The sequence below is a fragment of the Strix uralensis genome, chromosome 20, assembly GCF_047716275.1.
Source record: "Strix uralensis isolate ZFMK-TIS-50842 chromosome 20, bStrUra1, whole genome shotgun sequence".
NCBI classification, from domain to species: domain Eukaryota; kingdom Metazoa; phylum Chordata; class Aves; order Strigiformes; family Strigidae; genus Strix; species Strix uralensis.
The window spans coordinates 1,551,000-1,571,982 of NC_133991.1; the positions used below are offsets into that span (position 1 = coordinate 1,551,000).

Genomic DNA, 20,983 nt, shown 5'->3' on the forward strand with positions numbered 1-20,983 from the left:
GGAGCGGTGCTCATCCTGCCTGTGCCTCCCACCCCTCCCCTGCCAGGCTGGGCATGAGCCCTGCCCCGGGCGATACCCAAGAGCCTGCGGCTCTTTGCAGGGGGTGGGTGTCACGGGGGAGGTTTTGGCGTGAGCGGTGGCGTGGGCAGGTGTGGGGGTCACGGAGCTCGGCCAGCGCCTTTGGGCAGCCCGTGAGCAGGCAGCGCTGCGGCTCCCACCGCGCGGCTCAGCAAACACCACAGTTGATGCCGTCTCCTCTGCCATCCCAGTGCCAGGGGTTATCTACGGGCACGGATTATTTCTGGCACTTCCTAATTTGTCCCGCACGGTTTTCCTTTCGCTTTGACCCGCCGGTGGGCCGGTGCCACGCTCCTCCCCCGGCCGTCGCGGAAGCTCCCGCCGCCGGTGCTGCTGAGGCCGGCGGCAACTCCGGGCTTATCGTGGCACTGCCGGTACTGCCTAGCGCTGAGGCTACCGCAGCTGCACCTGCCTGCAAGCCTGCCTGTGCTGGTTGACTCTGGAGGACGTGCCCGGTGAGGCCACCCAGCCGCGGAGGCCACCATGGCCCTGGCGGGTGCCCTGGAGCGGCTGCAGGAGGAGGCCATCTGCCCCATCTGCCTGGAGTACATGAGCGAGCCCGTCAGCGTTGACTGCGGCCACAACTTCTGCCGGGGCTGCATCGCCAAGCACTGCCAGGACAAGGGTCTCTGGGCTGATGGCCCCTTCTCCTGCCCGCAGTGCCGGGCCTCCTGCCACCGCAGTGGCTTCCGACCCAACAGGCAGCTGGCCAACATCGTGGAGAGCATCCGGCAGCTGGGGCTGAGGGGTGGTCCGGGGCCGGAGCCAGCGCTGGGGACCCCTCTCTGCGCCCAGCACGACGAGCGCCTCAAGCTCTTCTGCGAGGAGGATGAGGAGGCCATCTGTGTGGTGTGCCGGGAGTCCCTGCAGCACCGCTCACACACCGTCTACCCCATCGAGGAGGCCGCGCAGGTGTACAAGGTAGGGGAGGTTGGGGTGCCAGGGGTCCCCGTCCTTGCCAGGTGCACCCTGGGCACACCCAGTGCCAAGGAGATCGGCCGCCAGCAACCCACCACCCAACAGCCCCGTCAGTACTGCCTGGAAAGCAGAGGAGGGGCTGGCAGAGATGGTGGCACCCACCCAGCTGCTCTCATTGCAGGGATGAGGCAGGACCCACTGGCCCCCAAACTGTGGAGGCACCCAGGCTCACCCCTGTCCGTCCAGGTGCACAGAGGCAGCCTGGCTCCCTGTCCCTCTGCGACCCCCCCACAGAAGGGGAGGTGGTGAGTCCTGCCCTGGGGACGTTTCGCCTCGGTGGAGGGGTGCACCCAAGCCCCATGTCCCAGTGATGCTCCTGGCAGCATGCCACCAGCCACCCCGCACCCCGGTGGTGCAGCGAGCAGTCGCTTTATTCTCCAAAACCTAAATAATGAGAAAAATACGGGGAAAACCCAAGGAGCAAGGAGAGGGTTAATGCTGTGAGCAGAGTGAAGAGCACAGCTGCTGGGTTTGGGTGCCAGGGCTGGCACTGCCTGGCGCGGGGTCACTGTCACCGTCCCTGGCTGCCCGCTGGCACCGGCGGTCCCAGGGCAGAGGGTCCTGGCCGAGCTGTGGTGCTTGGTGGCTGCTGCTGGGGCGAGCTGAGCTTGTTTCTTCCCTTTTCAGGTCAAACTCCAGCAATCCCTGGAGCATCTTTCGAAGGAAGTGGAGGACGTGAAGAAGCGTGAGTCAGTGGAAAGGATGAAAACCCAGGAGTGCAAGGCAGGTGCCTGGCTTAATTCTTAAAGAATAAGCTTCAGATATATTTGCAGTTATGATCTGGTCTGGGGCTGTGAATTCGGGATAGTCCTCAGGATGGGACATGTCCCCATGTCCTGCTGTGGTGTGGAAGACGGATGCTGGAATCCAGGCTCTGTGCGGCTCTATACAAAAATTAAAAAGCTTTGCAAAGAGCAGCACGCCAGCTCCACTGAATCCACAGCGGCTTGTGTGCTGGTTAAACAAATAGACACTGATTATTTTTTATGTGCCTTTTGTTTTACAAGGTGTGCTTGAGTTACAAGCCAGGCATGAGCCATACATATTGCTTCACAGCAACAGGAACTAGAAGTGTTTTCATTAAGAAAAAGAAAAGCTGAATTACTGCACCTCTGCCTGACTCCAGGCAGCTCCTGGGGAGATAAGATGCCAGCAGACAGCCCATTTCACGTCCCTCCGGGGTGGAAGCTGGGAAGTAAAAGTAACTGCAGAAAACAAAACTGCTGGGCTGAGTTATCCAGCCCTGAGCTGGAGCTGATGATTAATCGGCTTTGACAGGAAAAACAGGTTTCTCCAGACTCCCCTGGTTATTTGCTCAGCTCCCCCACCTGCTCACGGCAGCCTGGCCAAGTGGGTGGTGGGGTTTTGGGGTGCCCCTGTGGGCCTGCTGTCCCACTCAGGGCTGGGCTGGGGCTGCAGGGTGAAAGAGCTGTGTCACTCACTCCCTGACCGCCTGAGTCAGGGCTCCAGGGCCACGGCTCAGCTGCCTCCAGCTCCCTCCCGGCCCAGCAGCTGTTTGCACTTTTTTAGCAAAAAGGAAAAAATGTCCCTTGAGAACGGTGGGGCGGAAGTGGCCGTGACCATCCTGGCTTATCAAGACTTTGTGACTCATGTCCAAGAAATCATGTGCTTGGACATAAATGCGGTTCAGTTTCCTTTTGTTTATCTTCCACATTTTAAGGTTTCATGCTCCTGGCTAACCTCGGTGTGTTTTCCTGGTGCTTCAGGTTTCAAGCAAAGTGCCAGTTTTAGGGTTCAGGTGAAAAAGCCTAAAGCACTGGCAGACCCTGCCCGTAGCTGGCTGTCATGAGAGCTCTCAGACACCCGGGGAGTCCTCCCTGGCTCCCCTTTTCCATCCCTCCCCAGCCCCAGAGCTTCTTCCACCTCTTTCCCATTGCTGTGGGTTTTTCCAGACATGGAGCATTTCCTTTGGGCTGCCTGAGCAACGGGCTAGCCTGAACCTAGCTGGAGGGGTGAGTTGTATCACAGCTAATAAAAATGTACCCTGACACCTGATGGCATCTTGCACCCAGCGGCCCCCCCAGTCTCCCTGTGCTGCATCATTAGACATCTGAGGTCCAGCTGAGCAGAAATGCCCTGGGGAATGTCCTACTGCTGGTAAACTGAGGATGTGGAGTGGGAACTCAGGCGAGGTGAAAGCACAGCAGTTATCCTCTGGCTGTTTTTTTAAATAAATGCGCTTATCAAAAGAATGTGCTGGTTTCCCAGGGCCTGATGCCGGTATGGATGCTGGAGAATCTGGCTCTGTCTCCGCTGCCTTGCTAATGTTGCTTCGCTTCACCCCATCTATCTTCTTATCACAAGGAGACAGTGAAGAAAAAGCGGGAGAGAATTGTGAGCGAGTTTGGGAAGCTGCATCGGCTGCTGGCCGACGAGGAGAAGCTGCTCCTCCAGAAGCTGGAGGAAGAGGAGAAGCGGATTCTGCTGATGATAAATGAAAACCTGGCCAGGCTGGTGGAGCAGAAGTCCTTGCTGGAGGAGCTGATCCTGGAGATAAAGGAGAAGACCCAGCAGCCGGCTGACGGGCTGCTCAAGGTCAGGCTATGCCATCAGCCCCAATAGCTCAGCCCCGATGCTGTTGCCATCTGGGCAGGTGGCTGGGGCCAGGCTGGCTGGTGGGCACGAGGCTCCGGAGCCCCATACCCAGAATGGTTTTTCTCTTCTCCTTCTAGGACATGAAAAGTATCCTGAGCAGGTAGGTACCCGTGCTCATTCCTCCTACCGTCCTGGCTGCCTCCAGGCTCTGAGATGTTCATGTCTGCTCCATGCCAGTCACCCCCTGTCCTCCCTGCCCAGCGTCTGGTTTGATCCTCCCTGGGGCTGACAAAGGAGGGACTGAGACCAGCGGGGGCTGGAGAAGAGACATCATCCTCTTCTTCCAGGGCCCCAGAGCCAAGGTTTTGCCTGGCTGTGTGGTGTCTGAGGTGTGTCCCCTCCTAAGGGACATGCTGCCTGGGTCACATTCCTCCTTCCTTCCTTCCCAGGGACTGGTACTGCCACTCCCCACATCGTTTAGCTCTGGTCCCATTGGGCTTGCTGATAAGCAGGCGGTTATCCCTAGTGCTCTTCACAGCCGAAGAGCTCAAGAGAGGAGATGCATCTGTGCAGCCAAGAGAAGGGCATTAAACCTGTCCCCAGCAGGAGACTGGCTGTGCTGTGGGCTCTGGATACAGCCCACAGGAATCACTCTCCTTGCAGGTGTGAGGGGGTAAAGTTCCAGTCCCCCAAGACTGTGTCTGTGACCCTGAAGGAAAACTACAGCATCCCCGAGCACTGCCTGGGCATGAGGGACATGCTGAAGAAGTTCAAAGGTAAGGCTTTTGTGCCAGCTCCTGGCACATCTGGGCTCTGGTCCTGCCCTCCCCTTCAATACCCTGGGGCATGGGGAGGTTTTTTCAAGCTTTGTCCTGCTGGTCCCAGTTTGTGCACTGATGAGTTTCATGGTGGTTTATGGTGGGGAGACCTTCCTCGTTCTGGTTCTGGATGGGTTGTGAGGTGACCCTGAAGCCTAGGAGGTCTCTCAGGAGTTTCAGGCTCCATGTTGCCCACAAACTCTTGCTTTCAGTGTTGGCTGTTTCTGGAAGCTGTGCCAGAGGCTGTGGAGCCACCCTCCTCTGTTCCTGCTCTGCAGCCAGATGCCAGATATTCTGATGTGGTTTATAGTTAGCATGAATTTATGTATTGCACTTCCCCGCTGCCGGGCAGTGCTGGGAGCTGTGCAAGGCCACAGGCACAAGCCAATAAATGTAGGAGGTGGGAAGAGCAGGAAGAGCCCAGCATCTGGGCTCGTGTCTGCACCTGCAGACCCCTGAAGGCCCGTCTGTCCTTCCACCCTTCTCTCGCTCCAGTGGATGTGACTCTGGACCTCGAGACAGCACACCCTGAGCTCACCGTGTCTGAGGACCGCAAGAGCGTGCGGCGCGGGGGCAAGAAGCTGCTTCTGTCCCTGTTCGACAACCCCAAGAGGTTCAGCACCGCACCGGTGGTGCTGGGGAGTCAGGTCTTCTTCTCAGGCCGCAGCTACTGGGAGGTGCAGGTGGGAGACAAGCCTGAGTGGGGCTTGGGGCTGTGCCGGGAGTCTGCCAGCCGGAAAGGCAACATCCTCTTCTCCCCAAGCCATGGCTACTGGGTGCTGCGGCTGCAAAATGGGGGCAACTATGAGGCCCTCACCTCGCCCATCTCCCCGCTGACCCTGAGCGTGAGGCCCCGCCGCATCGGGATCTTCCTGGACTACGAGGCAGGAGAAATCTCCTTTTACAATGTGAGTGACCGCTCCCACATTTACACCTTCACCGACAAGTTTTCAGGGAACCTCCGGCCTCTCTTTTTCCTGGGTGCCTTTTTGGGGGGCAGAAATGCAGAGCCCTTGGTGATCTCCTGGGTCAGGGACACGCAGGGGAGCGGGTGCATCGTCCTGTGACAGTGGCTGCTCTGGCTTCTCACCAGTGGACAGAGACCTGGGAGCCTGACTGGCTCCTCCTGTGAGCAGGAGGGTGATGCTGGGGCAGCACCAGGGAAATATCTGTGTGCCTTGGTGAGAGTCATGGCCAGGTCCCCATGTGCTCCTGGCTGCTGGGGCGTGACCTGCTGAGTGTGACACCCTCCACGTGCCATGCCCATGCTGGGAAGGGCACTTTGCAGTGGGGACATGCCATAACCCTCTGTGCTGCCAGCGGGGACAGGGGATCCCACTGACCATGACTGCCCTGCCACTCACCTCACGGGCTGCTGGAGAAGGGTACGCACCCAGCCTGCCCCATAGTGCTGATTTTGGTGTGACATGTACTGGAACAAGGCAATAAAGTGTTGATTTAGGCAGCCTTGTGCGGTTAGCAGTGTGGTTTTGTTGTGCGTCCATCCCTGCTCGATAGCCCCAGCTGTTGCACAATATCTCAGAGGGCAAAGGGTGCTGCTGGACCTGGTCCTCTCCAGCCCAGAGCGGGTCCTCGAGAGACCCCACTGTGGCCTCAGTCAGACACCGCAGCAAACCAGACACCCACCAGGCAGGGATTCAGTAGCAGCAGCTGCCTGTGTGGTTGGCCACGCTTCAGTCTTGCAGTGCTGGGGCCTGGGGTGAAGGTGAGGGGACACCTGTATGGGTGAGGGTGGTCCCTGGGCTGCTGTCTCTCATCCTCTGGTGGGGACATCACCTCCTGGTCTGGTGGCTCTGGCCCCTCCGCCTCCCCTCACAAGCCCCATGGGTGGGAAATCTCCAAGTGTGGGAAGTGGTACACACTTCGGGGGCTGCAAAACCCAGGGAAAGAAAAATAACCCAGCCTCTGCTGGTGTCTCCAAAGGTCTCTTTTGGTCTCTTCATCCCCTGAGACATCCCTTCTCCTTCAGGCTGTATTGCTGCCCCAGCCTCTTGCCTCAAGAAATCTACCACAGGGTTGCTGGAGGAAAAGCTCTCAGGTCCTTAAGCTCAGCTGTGGCATCAGCCAGTTCTACTCATCTAAACCAAAGCTCCCGTGGTCCTCAGGGCCGGGAGGAAGGAGACACTGCCCTGGGGGCAGAGGGGGTGGAGGCCATGCCAGCAGCCATGGACTGCCAGCTGGAGCGGCTGTGGAGTGTGCCCTTCAGACAAAAATAATGAAGCTGCTTAATTTAAAGACAGATTCAATTCAAATAAAATGAGATTTGATAAAGTCTTAAATGCTCAGCACAATTTCTCTGGGGATGTCCTGGATGGTGCTTTAGGAGTCTCCTAGTGAAAAATGATGATGGACCTGAGATAGCATTTCCTCTCGGCTGAGTTTTGTTGTGTTTTGGGGAGTCCCATCCTCCTCCCTTACAGGGCGAGTTTATGGAGCCTGAGAAGATAAGAAAGGACATGAACTTTGAGGTCTTGAGAGAGGGCTGGAAGCAGAGGCAGTTGTGGGGGGGAGTGGTGAGGACAGCCAGGGAAACCTGTTGTGCAGGGTTTTAGGCTCGGAAGGGACCAGGCTAAATGTCACTGAGCCAAGGGTGGGAGGATGTGGTGGGATGGAAATTGTCCAGAAAGCAAAAGTAATCCGACCATGGCAGGGTGACAGATGAGTGGCATTTGCTGCGGTGCTGGAGAGACAAAGAGTGTTTCTAGAAGAGGCGGGAGGAAGTGCAATAGTTGGAAGATCTTGCAAATAGCGAGAAGAAATGAACAGAAAGGATGTGAACTCACCCCGGCGCAGCATCCAAAGCGTTCCTAGAAATCATTACTCTGCCTCTCGCAGGAAGGAGAGTAAAGGTTGAAGACATGAGATAGCTCTGAATATGCTGTAAAATTTTCCATCTGGTGAACTCTCCGCATCACCTGCAACTATGAAACCACCCTGAGATGACCAGACTGGTTGGCAATGGGCAACTAGAGAAAAGCCAGGAGCACTGGGACCTGCTGACTTAAAGCTAAAGCTGTTCCTAAGCCTATTTGCAAGCAGGTTTTCTGTTTAAGTCAAGTCGAGCTTGCCCCCGTCCTCAGTGGAAATGCATTTATTGCCCGGCTCTGGCCTCCACACAGATCCTGCCCAGCAAGGACCAGGTCCTGCTCGGACCACCACCTCAGCCATGAGGACTGGCTGCACGGCACAGCATGGTCCAACCTGAGCACGTGGGGCTTCCCACAAGCGCTCCTGCTCCCCAGCTCCAAGCAAGCTGGTGACCCCTCACACGGCGTCATAAGGCTATTTATTACCAAAGGGGCTGACCTGTTGTCCTGGTTTAACCAGGATAGGGTTAAGTTTCCCCAGCAGAGGGGGGGAGCTCTAGCCGGGTTATTCAGATACCATGCGGACGTCACATCCTGGCAGGTCACATTTTCCTGGCGCGGGAGCGCGGTGCACTCGTGGTTTTGTACATCGTGCTTCCCACTGCTGTATTTGGTAGCTATTTTGCTCTGTTCATTGCTATCACTATTACTGTTATTGTTATTGCTGTTGTTTGTTGTGTTGCTATTGCATTGTTGTATTAAACCTTTCCTTATTTCAGTCTTGGGGCTTTGTATTTCACTCCCTTTGTGGGGGAGGGGCAGCGGCCGCGTGGTCTCAGACCCCGGCAGGGGCTAAACCACCACACCTGTATGTGCCAGGCTAACTGCAGTCACACCATTTCCATTTGATTTGCATATGCTGAAGGAAGATGGGCATATAAATATGCATATACATATATTTTGCAGGGACATTTTATGTTGAGACAGTCTCTTGCTGTGGTGAGTCCCAGGACTGATCTGCTCAAGGTGTCTGATTTTACCGAAGGCAATAATCCCTCAGGATACCACGTCTAGCAGAAGAGCAATGGGCTGGGGTTGGGTGATCAGGGAACTGTTCTTCTGAGCGATCAGTAGATTAATGTCACATTTTTAGGCTTTGGCTCCTGGGGCAGTTTGGTCACCCAGAGGCACCGACAGTGTCCCCTGTTAAGATTCTCTGCAGCAAAATTTACAGACCTGCAGTTTTAGAAATGTGCTTTCTCAACAAATGTAACATCTTTCTTTCTCTTCTAGTATAGTGGAACATGTTTTGTCATCTTAGAGGAATGGGAGTAGTCGTCTGTGTCTTTCTAAGAACTGAGCAGAAATGTTCTTTTGGGTCTTTGTTACCACTTCTGCCTTCTGTTGGCCGTTACAGGGAAGGTGATGGCCAGGCACCATTTCTGTCTTCCTAAGCCCTGGAAGACTGGGATATATCGCTACTTTAGGAAAACATTACTTTTATATGCAGCCTGAAATACCATCCACTTTTACATGCCTTTTTTGGATGCTGGCCCCCCAGAAGAGACACACTCCCTCATCTTGGTGGCTCTGGGAAGAGCCGTTCCAGGTGGAGGACTGGTCCTCCCCTCCCTGCAGTGAGCCAGGGCCCTGGTCCCTGGGATGGTGAGGAAGGCACAGAACTGGCACTTCTGAGTGCACAGGCATTTTGACTTCAGGGTGCCTAATTCCTCTCTGAAAAAGTGGAGATGTAAAAGCCATCAGACCATGAACCTTGATGGCCATCAGTCTGTATCTCCATCAGCACAGCCCAGCTTCTCCTCCTGTGCAATGCTGGACTCTGACCTCCAACTCCCCTGGATGTCGTTATACCTCAAAATGCCTATGGACACACCAGGGTGATATAAACAACAAATATATAAAGATGTGCATGTATATTATAATAATTATGTTATTCTTATTTAGTAATGATTTTATTTTTGTCCACAGCTAGGCTCTCCCAGAGTGTTCATTAAAAATATTTACTTTTATATAGATCACACAAAATATTCAGTAAATACCACACTCTGGTTTCGGGATGAGTCTCTCTTTTAGTAGTTTACAAATTCTGAAACCCTTGACACCATTGCTCTTGTCTTGGTCTGAATCCAAAGGAAAACCCCTCCAAGCCACCCTGCTCTTGGGTCCCAGCCTCCCCTTCCTCTTCATCTGTTGCCTTGGGCTTAGTGCCCTCTGCTTCTTGCGTTCTCCTGCCCTGTCTCCAGTGGGTGCTCCTTGAGCACCCCACAGGGCTGTTTCTGGGAGGGACGAGCATCATGATTAGCCCCTGAGATGCACGCATGAGCACCAGGGCATCCCGGCGCTCCTCCAAGGGCTGCACGGTGTGAGGGTTTTCTTGCATCACTCAGCTCTAGCAGCAAGGTCAGCCTCAAACAGCTGCATCAATGTATATGGCAAATACATCCCCCGCTCTGGACAGGGTGATCCCTGGGTGCAGATTTGACCTAATGACAACACAGGTACTTCAGCCCCTGCCTGTTCCTGCTCTGGGCCACCTTCCTGCACTCCTCCTCTTCCTCCTTTGCAAAATGTGACAATGCCGGAGATCACCAGGGATGCCTTCTCCATGCACACGCTGCTGCTGGTGGACTTTGGAGGCAGTTGCCAGCTTGCTGAAAGCTGCTTGGCCGCCTTTGCCTTGCTCGTGCAGGCTTCATTCACACCTCTGTGCCTGGGGGTGTGGATTAACAAGCACGCTGTATTCCTCACATGCACTTTGAGGGCTCCTCTGAGCTGTCACACGTAGGTGGGTGTAAGATTAAGAAAGACATGAGCAATTCAGGACTCCCTGCAGGCTCCCAGAATAGTGGTGAGGAGTTAGCTGAGGTACCCGGGGTAGGTGTCTGCTGTGGGTGGCTTGAATGTGACCCGGGTTGTTAAGGACGTTGGCACATGGGGTTGTTCGCAACAGGCTCAAACAGTGCACAGGCTGGATGGTGCTTGCCGGCTGACCCTGCTCTCTGGTTCTTTGACAAGAAACCCCAAGGGTCTGGGACTGCTCCCAGTGCCACAGAGACAGATGGGGCTTCTAACCAGGAGGGACTGTGGAGGCTCAAGCCATTTTGGGGTGACCTTGTTGCAAGTCTGCCCACTCCTGTCCCCTGCTCCTGCTGTTCTCTGAAGCACGGGCAGCTCTGGGCACCCAGCTTTGTGCCAATGTCAGTCATCAGGGTGGACCTACCGGGCTCCGGCACTCAGATAGGGCCTAACTGGTACCCAGCGGCCAAGGTGTCTTCACTCTGGCATGGCCATGATGAGTCCTGCTCTGGGCACTGGCCCTGGGGCATGCAGTGCCTGGGGGGTCAGGGCTGTGACCAAAGCCACTGCCCTCACATGCAGGAGCAGCTCCTTGTCACCAAGGCACAGCAGCCTTTGTGGTGATGTCCACCTGAACCTCCCAGCCATGGGCTCCCTCCCAGCAGCATCTCAGGAAAGGGGCTCTGGTCCCATTTCACCCCCCTCCTCACCAGATGCTATTTTAAGCTGGATGCAGTCAGCACTGTAGAGAGATGACTGGTGGATTACACGCTGCCCTGTGGGCTGAGGAGCTGGTGGCTGCAGTCGTGAAGTGATGAGGCCTCTGACATAACCGATATGTTCCTTCCTCCCCCAAACACACCCACATCCCCCTGGTCCCTTCCAGCCCCACCTGAGGCTCCTCTCACTGCACGGCTCCCACCAAGCCTCTGCCCTGTGTCTGCTCATCTTCACCACTCCCCAGGAGCTCCCTTCCTGCTCTGCTGCCCTGTGTCTCACTGATGTTCATGTTTGTCCTCCCAAATTCAGTATGTAAACACTGTGGGCTGAGCTGAGTGCAGGCAGATCTCTGGCTTGAGCATTTTTTGTTTGGCTGCCCTATAGGCACCAGAGGTCCAGTCAGGAGGAACCCAAACCCTTGTTCATCCAATAGCACGTGACTAGAGCTGATCAGAGCAACCTAAATGCCATCATTGGTGTGGGCTCCATCTCTTTCAGCTCCAGTGGGAGATCAGCCCCAGGGCTGAGTGGAGATATCTCCTTGTGGGTCAGATCCTGCTCTGGGGCTGGGGTCTGGCAGGGTGATTGCGGGGGGACACTGCATCTCTGGACAGGCATCTCCAGAGATGGGCAGGTTTTGGAGGCACAGAGAAAAAGTACCTTTCCTTGTAAGAGAGGCGTATCTGCTAAGCCTCCTGTCCCAGCTAAACGAGAGTTTAATGAAATAGTTCTAAAAGTCTTGTAGTGAAACATATTTTTTCCATCCTCAGCTCTGGGAATAACTGATCCATTTTAGCTGCAGCTCTCAGAAAACTTTCCCTGAAACAGCCAGCATGTTAAACTGTAGCCCCTAAAGGTAACATTTTAATTGACCGTAATGGGGCCAGTGATAGAATTTAACTAGCTGCCAGTAGTCAGAATGAGTAGTGATTAAATACCTGATAAAAAGAGTGACCCAAGATACCTGAATGTAATCTATGCCCTTCTCACACCTCCTCCTTCATGGTTTTTATCTTCCTGTTTTGCAAAACGGGATGTTCCGATAGGGAAAGCTTGTGTGGGTTTTGACAACATAGAGAAAGGAATAAAGAACACGTTCCCGCTGTTAGAGTTTCAGCTATTGTCATTGCAAATAACTGTAATAGAGGCAAAGACAGAAAGTCCTTACAAAAATATTTATTTCTCAAAATTTGAATTAAATATTACATCAAAAATACAATTAATTAAATACAGAAAATTTAACCTGAGCATGTCTTCATTTAAAAAAATACATCTATTAAATAATATTATTATTTGTCTGAAGTGGAGTTATTGCACCTGATCCCTCCTCTATAAAAAAATTAAATAACAAAACATTAAAGTCAGATTCTGGAACATTTTCAATTTCTCAGCTAGCTTTAAATGACACCGAAGCATTTCTGACAGAGCCCGCAGCTGGCCGTGGCTCGCTCGTCCCGGCAGTCCGGGGACACCGGGTGGCAGGGTCTGTCCTGGGACCTCAGTTCAGCTCCAGCTCGCTCATGTACTGCTTGACCCAGTCCTCTTTGGGGTTGGCGCAGACTTCACGGCCCTTCCTTGTGATAAACCTGTGGGGCACAGAGAGGTCAGTTTTTGGAGGGAGAGCGCTGCATGGAGAGGAGCCCTGCCCCAAACCCAGCCTCTCGCAAACATCAGCAGAATTTGGACATGCAGCATGCAATGCCCATCGTATCAAGCAGCCACCAGATAGTTTGCAAAACGGTGGAGCAGGACCGGTGTGAGCCCTCTGTGTCCTGAGCCCATGGGGCATCAGCTTGCACCTCTTCCCCCCATCCTCCCATCCCCTGGGGCCAGCCGCCATCTACTGTATTTTGAAGATGCGTCTTTCCCTCTCCAGATCCTCAGCCCAAACGGAAAGCCCACCACCGCCCCGGAGGAGAGGACTTACACGACGGCTTCCTGGGAGCACTGGCTGTTGGTCTCATAGTACTCCACCACGAAGCTGCGGGGCAGTTGCCGGGAGGTGTAGGTGAAGCAGCAGGAGGTCGGTGGGTCAGAGCCAACTGTGAAGGGCAAAGGTGGTTGTCAGCTGTGGCAAGGGATGGGGAGCAGGGGCAAGGAGCTGGGACCACAGTCCCCCAGGTCTGGGCAGCAGATGGGACAGGGAGGAAGAACAGAAAAGATGAGGTCTGTTTTCTTCTTCCTTCAATTCTTTCTGTTTTGGGTTCACCCTGAGCTGGCACTGACATGGCCCATGCTGTGCTCTGAGCCGTGCCTTTCCCACAGCAGGAGAGCCTCAACGGCCCTGGACCACCTGCATCCGATCCACCTGATCTGACACAGGAAGGGACCCAAGGGTGGAAAAGCTGGCAGAAGGGACTCTGTCCCAGCAGCAGCATCTCTCCTGTCCCCATTTAGAGAGAAGGGGGAGAGCCGGGACTTACGCGGTGCAGCGGAGGTCTGGTAGCAGCAGGCAGCGATGAGAACGGCAAGGGCAGCAACAAACACCTTCATGTCAGCTGAGAAGTGGTGGCCGGAGCTGAAGCAGGCAAGTGGAGCTTGAAAGCCTCTTTTCTGTTTGATGGTGAGACATTGAGCAGCTCCTCAATTTATAGGGTGAGGAGGTCCATGCAGCAGTTTGCGTAGGCATGGTGGAATTTCCCCCAGAGAAGAGATTGCTTGTGGTGTAGTCTCGTGATGAAATGGAGCAGCGGCCCCAGGCCCGGAAGGGTGAAGCTCCCCCCTTGATTCAGTGCCTCCCCAGTGACACAGGATATGAAACAGTCACCACTGCTATTTCTGCTTCTTTCATGCATGTCCCATAGTAAGAAGTTCCCCTGTGGAGGTTCCTGCATTTGTCAATAGGTCCCTGTTACCCAACTTGACCAAGCAGCTTGGAGGAGAGAGTGCATCCTTCCAAGGGCTGTGCAAATGGGTGGAAGAGCATGAATGGGATGAGGCTGGTTAAGGAAAAAGGGTCTGAGATCTCCTCTACCATGGACTGTTTCCCTCCCACATCTGCACAGCCCATGCTGCCCCAGTAGCAGGTGATGGGAGCCATCACCAGTGGGCTCCATGTCCTGTCTGTGTTTCACATAGTTTGAGGGGACTCAAATCATGTCCTGCAGCTGTGACAGCACTGCGGGCAGCAGCACAGGTACCAGTGGGCATGAAATGAGTCCCAGAAGCTGAAGCACTTGAGTTTCCTCCTCAGTTTAAGGGAAGGGAGAGCTGAGATGGAGTGTTGTCTCCTGGAGGTGCCTGCCACACTTCAGGTCCTATAGGGAGACACTAAATGACCAATTTAGATTAGACAGTTAAATTTCAAGGGCTATTGATAGGTGAGGCCTATCATTGCTAGGCATGGAGATGCAGAGAGCCAAAAGAAGCATGGACACTTTGACTGTGACCCTGAAGATGAGGCAGAAGGAGCTCCAGGAGCAGGGTGAGGAAGAAGATACCACTTATGAAGACCAGAAACAGATTAACTGGGGGGTGAGGGCATGGGCAGATAACTGGGATGTCCAGGAAGAAAAGAGTATCCAGTTTCAGCAGAAGAGAGAATATTCTAATGACCACAGCAAGAAGGAATGACCATGTTGTATGGGAGATAATAAGAGCTCACAGATCTCTGAGGGTTAGGCAAGGGCTGTGACTGAGAAGAAGCCACCAGCCTACACACAGACTGCCATGGAAGTCTACCAAACTCTTCTCTGTCCCTGAGGAGGAGAGGGAAGGCCTGGCGGGGAGGTGATGGGTGCTCTGGGAAGAACTGAGGACTGTCCTGCTGTAACGAGATGTTCCTAGAAGGACATCTCTTCTCAACAGGGAAACAGATGCATTTCTGGGAAACGTCTCCATTTCATTATTTTCAAGACATCACCAAGTGGTGATGTCTTGGCAGATGCTGCCTGAAAGTCAGTGGAAGGACTATAATGTAGAGTAGAGCAACCCAACCGCACCACTAGCGCCTCTGCACTCCTACCGCAGCGCCGGGCACTGACTCATCCTGTTTCTATTAAAGGGACCCAGCTATAGACCCAGGCACCTTCTGTAAATAACCTGGTGTTTTCCAAATATCACTCCAATGCCGCATGGTGTGCGCAGCCCTCCACCAGCCGTGGCTGGTAGAAGGGGAGGCAGGGCAGCCCATGGCCTTCCACCAGCCGTGGCAGGTTAGCCCCATGCAGGTTAACTGCTCTGCTCCGCAGGGTCTGGAGGACAACGTGGTGCTGGACTTGCACAGGAGAAGTCCCAGAGGTGGCCCACCCTCAAGGAGGATCCTGCTGGGACCTGTGGTGGTGTGCCTGCCCCTTGCCCTGCCTGGGGAGGAAAAATCTACCCCATGGAGCAAATGTGGCCCTTGCCAAGCTGAGCATCACCCCCTTCCTGGACACACCATGGCCAATCTGGTCCCCCTCCATCCTTCCCTTTGCTATTCACAGAGGGAATCACCTCGCAGGCTCACTCATCAGTTCAGACCTCATTCCCCTCTCTGTTTTGCTCGCTTGTCCCCAAATATCCTGGGAGGCTGAGGAGAGAGCCTGCCTCCTCAGGCAGGGCGCCCAGCCAGGCAGGAGGTGGGAACCTGGCGTTCAGATGGACACCGGCTGGACCAGAAATCGGCTCTGAGCTAGCGTTGGCTCACTTGGCTCCTCTGTGCGGTTGCTCAGCCTCTGAGCTGTTCCCTGTGATTGTACCTTCAAGTATTCAGGGGTCACGTCTTGAGATCTACCACCTACAGACATCTGGTCCTGTCCTGCTCCCAAGGCACGCGGTGTGGGTAGGGCAGGCAGGAGAAGTTCCATTTATGGTGCAGAAATGTTCTGATAAAAAACAAGTTTTATTAAAAGAGAAGAATTAGTTGGAAATCTGCATTGATTATTCAAATGGTTTCAGTGAGGTATTTTTCTGTTTCAGGCAGCTGAAAACCTTCATGCTTTTATACCTTTGTTGGGAAGCAGATGACAAATTATTTTGGACTGTCAGGGACCATTTTTTGATTAATCAAAAAAAATTTCTCAGTTTAGCTGAGTCAGTTTAGGATCAGTTTAGTCTAGATAATGTGTATTATGGGGGCCAAGTAACGGCTGAAACTTTTCTACTGCCGAAAGCTAAAAATAACCCCAAAGTCAGGGTGTTTTCTTTCCAGGGGTCTGTTTTTTCCTTAGAAATCTGCCAGAAGCCCCCACTCTGCCATCTCTTTGCCAGCCGGAGGTGGGAGGCTACGGTCGTATCAGCAATGCCCTGAGATGTTGCAACATGCTCCTAAAAAGCATTTCCTCACCCACTCCCCTGCATTCCAGTCATGATGAAATGAGAAAGTAATTTCTTCTAGCTCTTCCCCCTTTTAGAAAGAGGCGAAGCTGCATGTCTCGGATGAAGGACCTGGGAGGTGCTCTGAGATGGAGAGATGCCCACGGAAGAGTGGGCTGGAGCACGTCAGTGGGAATTATGTTCGTAGCACAGCAAAACAGTGGCCTAAGGTGGAAGTTTTCCCACTGTGGCTCCAGCTGGTTTCAGGATCCATGACCCAGCCTGTGGTATCCCCTTGCCCCCACCATTGTCAGACAGTGCTTGGAGTCAGCAGGATGGGCTGCCCGAAGCAGTCTGGCTGATGTTGCACCAATTTACATAGAGGGGTATGATAGAGGTTTTCTGCCAGTCCCCAAAAAATCCCAGGAGAAAGTGCTAAGTAAAGCAAATGCCCAAAATAAATCCGGTGATAATAGAAATAGGGAAATTCTCAATCTTGAATGAAAGGGGAACCCTGAAAAAAGTAGTGAGACTGGCTGATGTAAGTTGCTATTTATAGCAGGTTTTAAGGTTAAGCTGGATTTGTCAGGATTCGTTCAGAAAAGGAAGTACTTAAAAGTGTCCTGAGTTCAGAAACTGCCTCTAGGACAAGCTCTGCTTCCACCTGCAGCAGTCTCCATCCTGCCCTGCTCAGAGCTCAGGCACCGGTGTCTTTACATCAGTATCCAGAAATTTCACCCCCACCATTCTTGATGTTTCTGGAGAAATCTTGGAATTTTTGAGATGACATCATGTCCTGGAAATGGCTCCTGTGGGAACCTGTGCCTGTGACTGGGAACCATCTGTCTGCACCGCATCGGATGAAGGGGAGAACGTGGCCATCCCAGCCGGGCTGCGCTGCACAGGAGAGCCCTTCACGTTTCCCTGAAATGCTGTCAGGCCAGGAAGATGTTCATAGCTGATAAGAAAATGTATCTCATTAAAGGTTCAAACTTCCTCTAGTAAGGGCGTTTTCTGAAAAAAAATCCCTGGGGAATACTATCACTTTCTAATGGCTGATGCCTCAAATTATTCCTGGCCTTTATTTTGAAACAAAATAAACCTAAGAGGATTAAGTGTACAGTATTTCAAAGCAAATTAAACTGAAATAAAAAAGCCTTCTTGGTTCACATTCCTCTCCATCCTTGTCATGAAAGGAAAAGAAAGAAACGGGGAAAACTTGAGTTTTACCATTTTTTGAGAAGTGTCTGTGGGGCTGTGCTCCAGGCTCGCCCTGACTGCCAGCTCCAGGGGCAGGGGCATGCCTGACCCACACCCCTCAGCATCCCTCAAACCCTGCAAATGCCTGGGAGGACCAGATGAAGTGTCTCTGCTGGGGCTGTATCCTCTGCCCTGGGGGACATCCCACCTCACCTGAGCCCTCCAGAAAGAACAAGGAAGACCAGGCTGAAAATTCAGGGCTCTGCTAGGATGAAAAACAAAAGCAGTTTTTAAATGAACTCACTGGGCCTTGTGTGCTCATCATAATCCAGCAAAAAGGAAAAGAAGCAAGCCACAAATTGATTGTTTTCATTTTCATTAGTGCTCCTGGGAGCCCAGCTCTCTGGGAGGTTTGGGTGGGTTGGCTGCGAGTGGCCCGCAGAGCGCAGGGTGGCAGGCTGCGTCCCACGGGTGCTTCAGGGATGGCCGAGCATCATGAGCTTCCTCTGCTCACAGAGGGGGCTGAGACCAGGGTTAACCTTTAAACTTGTGTCAGGGCCATTGCCACAGATGAAGACTTCCCTTATGCATGGCTCTGCCGAAGACCCCGTGTCCACCAGCGCAGGCTTGGTCCCTCTCTTTGCAGCATCCTGGCAGAGATGTATGTGGTGTCGGTCCCCACCCGGTACTGATGGGGGTAGGAAACCCCCATGGGAGGTGTGAGCTTTCCAGCTGCGGTGGTCATGCATGGAGACTGACAGCGGAGCTTGGATGTTTACTAGAGTCACAATTTATTTTGAGCTCGCTGCAAGGCTGCAAACCACTTCCCATGTGTGGGGGCTGTTTGTAAGTTAGGGCGCTCTGCAGTGCCTCTGTGAAGCGCAGGTCCCATCCTGTTCCCTGTGATGCTGAGGCTTTTGCCTCCCCAGATGGGCTTGTGCCCTTCAAAAGGGCCATTGTCTGGCCACCCTGGCCAGCATAGGCTCTGCCTGGCACCCGCATCCTCTGGGGAGAGGGGAGGGCTCGGGGAACTCTGGCACTGCTCACTGTCATGCCATGGCTCGGCAGCCTCCCCATGTGGCCTCCTGCATCCCTTGGGGATGGTTTGTGGTTTGTGAGTAGGAGTGGAGGGGAGCTGGACTTGGTCAGGGATCGCCTTTGCCCCAGGTTGTGAGCAGAGGGACGAGGCTGTGACCCCCAGGGCACTGCAAGTCTGTCCCAGGTGAATCCACCAGCATCTCCCAGATGGAGCACCCACACCCCAGAGCTCGCATCCGCTTGTGGGCTTCTGGGCAAGAGGATCGAATGGCTAGCAGGAGTGACAGGGACAGGATAATATCCCTTTACCTGCTCCAAGGTCCCTCTGATGGTGCTACTGCCAGGGCTGGGATGGTGCAGCCCCCATGGGTCAGCTGTACCCCTGGGCGAAGGCAGACAAGGCTTCCCCATCAGCCTGGGGACAGCCCTCACCATCATCTAAGCAAAGTACCCTCTACCCCTCTGCCCTGGGGGTATGTGCCTTGTGATCTGTGGCTCTTGGTGAGTGCAGGACTTTGAGGGGGGGCTTGAAGGAGTCCCAAAGCCTCTGAGCTAATCCTTGTCACCATCTATCCTAGGGAAAGAAGACTCAGCACCCACAATAACATCCTTCCCTACAGTCTTCCTCTTTGAATAATTTAACTTTCTTTTTCTATCCTGCCTGCACCCAAACACATCTCATGCCCCAGTCTGGGTGAGGCTAAAAAGATAAAAAATAGGCTTGTTTCCAGGAATAATAAAGGAAGCTTGAGAGAGGTCAACTTATAAATACTTAAACTGCAGGAACTGTGACAGCAGAGGGCTCTGGGATTTGACAGAGAAACGGAAATCAGTGTACAGAAACAGAAAACTGAAAACAGAAGCTGGCCTTGGGAGCCAGCGAGGGCGAAGTGCCCTGGGAGCAGCCTGGCAGGAGCACGCAGCCGGGGCTGCAGCCAGTGACTCGAAGCCAGAGAGTCCTGTGGCAGGGGGCCAGCGGTGCAGAGGAGCAGCTGGGGAGGCAGAGGTGTCCCCCTTCCAGGAGGCTTCTCAGTACTCTGCAGGAAACAACATCACAGCTGACAAAGGGCCGTTTTGTAACGCTAACCTGTGTGCGATGACACAACCAAGCGACTGCGGCTGCAGCAGCTGTTTGCAGACCCTCCTCCTCCAGCTCTGTCAAAAGTCATTAACAGTAAATGACGGCTCCTTTCCTTCCACTGACCATCCCAGGGCTTCCAGTTGGAGGACAGAGCTGCCTGATGCAGATCACATCGCACTCCCATCGCACCTCCCCGCCACCCCTGGGTGCTCCGTGCCGCGAGCGAGGCGGCACTGTGTGCTGGTGGCACTGCGTGCTGCTGGCCCTGTGGCTTGCTCCTTGCAGGCCGCAGGCTGGAGAGCAGAAGCTGTGAAGTTCCCATGAGCAAATCTGGTGTTAGCCACAAAGCTGTCTTTCTGCAGCCACAACCTTTCTCACCCGGCACTGCACCACTGGCAGCCAGCAATTTGTCATTTCTTCATGCACATGCTGAGTTGCAAGCACAGAGGAACATCAGACTCCCACTGTTGGTTTCTGCATGATTTATTTCCATGGCAAAAAGCCATAATTTGGTTTTGCTCTGCAGCAATTCAGCTGAAAGCTGCGGCCACTTCTTGTTCTGCCATTCACCTCTGCCCAGAGCTGCTGAGACCTACGCAGGGAAAGCAGAGCTGGTCCTGCCAGGGCTTGCTACGAATCCAGCAAAACCCAACACCTTCCCCGATACCTGTGTCAGGACTTACAGAGTCTTTGGCACCAATAAAAGCACACCCTCAGGGTGAGCCTGCAGCCTGCCACAGCCTACAGCACCAGTGTCCTGGTTTGTAACTCAGGATAAGACCTTGCAGGGAAGCAGGAGTAAGTGTGGGGAGGAGCAGATCATCACCTATGTCAGGGGCCTTGAACCTTATTTTTGTCCCTGCTAGAGAAGAGCCAATTTGTGAAGGATGGTGTCTCCACTTGCAGCTCCAGGGTAGTCAAACAGGGGATTCATACTTCTGGGGATGAAAATCCAGTCCTGGGAGCCCACCTGCAGGTCTGAGCATCCTCTCTGCAGTGGAGGGGGGCTTTGACCCCAGCTGCACCTCCAGGCTGTGGCAGGATGACAGGAAACCCCAGGTCACCCCTCTCCTTGCAGAGCTGCTGCTCTGCCCTGCACCCCAGGCAGGAGCTGCCCTGAGCCAGTGACCTGACAAGGCTTGAAAGTCTCTTCCATGCCGCACAGGTTCTCCACCACCCATTTCTCACCTTTTTGGCCAGAAAATCCATCTTGTACTCAGGGGAGCTTTTGGAGGTAGTGGTTCAGGCTGACAAAATGTCTCCGGTGTGGCAAACCACCTCTTCCAGTGAACTCCCCACTCCACTGGGGGCTGAGGTTGAGGGTGGAAAAAGACCCCCCTGTCTGCAAAGACCCTCCAAAGCAGGGTGAGATCCTGCCATTTGGCTGCTTTGTGGAGGCCTGTGACTGTTAAGGTGACTGTGTGTAGTCAGATGCCTCACCAACCCGGTACCCTTCTGAGATGAGATGGCTGGCCAGGAGGATGAGGGCAGAGGGATAAGTGGATGTTGTTTATTTTGACTTTAGTAAGGCTCCCATACCATCCTCATAGGCAAACTGATGAAGTATGGGTTAGATAAATGGCAGTGAGAAGAACTGAGAACTGGCTGAATGGCTGGGCTTGGAGGGTTGTGAT

At 53.8% G+C, this 20,983-nt stretch overlaps 2 protein-coding genes across 3 annotated transcripts; one reads left to right on the top strand and one right to left on the bottom strand.

Moving 5' to 3' along the window:
- The first annotated feature begins 374 nt into the window (after window positions 1-374).
- Window positions 375-5,895, top strand: LOC141952645 (E3 ubiquitin-protein ligase TRIM39-like). Of its 2 annotated transcripts, none has more exons than XM_074890332.1 (6): window positions 375-999; window positions 1,684-1,783; window positions 3,389-3,612; window positions 3,750-3,772; window positions 4,276-4,388; window positions 4,926-5,895. In XM_074890332.1, the coding sequence occupies exons 1-6, from the start codon at window positions 562-564 to the stop codon at window positions 5,495-5,497; spliced, it is 1,470 nt and encodes a 489-aa protein (XP_074746433.1). In that variant the 5' UTR covers window positions 375-561; the 3' UTR covers window positions 5,498-5,895. The 2 variants fall into 2 exon arrangements, with proteins under 2 accessions (XP_074746433.1, XP_074746432.1); XM_074890331.1 differs by having other exon boundaries at window positions 376-999; window positions 1,684-1,779; window positions 3,382-3,612.
- A 6,060-nt stretch (window positions 5,896-11,955) lies between these two features.
- LOC141952523 (C-C motif chemokine 4 homolog) lies at window positions 11,956-13,338 on the bottom strand. Its single transcript, XM_074890089.1, has 3 exons — window positions 13,219-13,338; window positions 12,723-12,837; window positions 11,956-12,381 (listed from the first exon to the last, which is right to left on the bottom strand). The coding sequence occupies exons 1-3, from the start codon at window positions 13,286-13,288 to the stop codon at window positions 12,294-12,296; spliced, it is 273 nt and encodes a 90-aa protein (XP_074746190.1). The 5' UTR covers window positions 13,289-13,338; the 3' UTR covers window positions 11,956-12,293.
- Between the last annotated feature and the right edge of the window lie 7,645 nt (window positions 13,339-20,983).

What these genes read in the sequence shown, in the direction of transcription:
- LOC141952645 (XM_074890331.1), top strand. Translation starts at nt 562, where the DNA reads ATGGCCCTGGCGGGTGCCCTGGAGCGGCTGCAGGAGGAGGCCATCTGC. An exon ending in CGGCTGACGGGCTGCTCAAG is followed by an intron (nt 3,613 to 3,749) that starts GTCAGGCTATGC and finishes TTCTCCTTCTAG; the next exon opens with GACATGAAAAGTATCCTGAG. An exon ending in CATGCTGAAGAAGTTCAAAG is followed by an intron (nt 4,389 to 4,925) that starts GTAAGGCTTTTG and finishes CTCTCGCTCCAG; the next exon opens with TGGATGTGACTCTGGACCTC.
- LOC141952523 (XM_074890089.1), bottom strand. Translation starts at nt 13,288, where the DNA reads ATGAAGGTGTTTGTTGCTGCCCTTGCCGTTCTCATCGCTGCCTGCTGC. An exon ending in CCAGACCTCCGCTGCACCGC is followed by an intron (nt 12,838 to 13,218) that starts GTAAGTCCCGGC and finishes TGCCCTTCACAG; the next exon opens with TTGGCTCTGACCCACCGACC. An exon ending in TGCTCCCAGGAAGCCGTCGT is followed by an intron (nt 12,382 to 12,722) that starts GTAAGTCCTCTC and finishes TGTGCCCCACAG; the next exon opens with GTTTATCACAAGGAAGGGCC.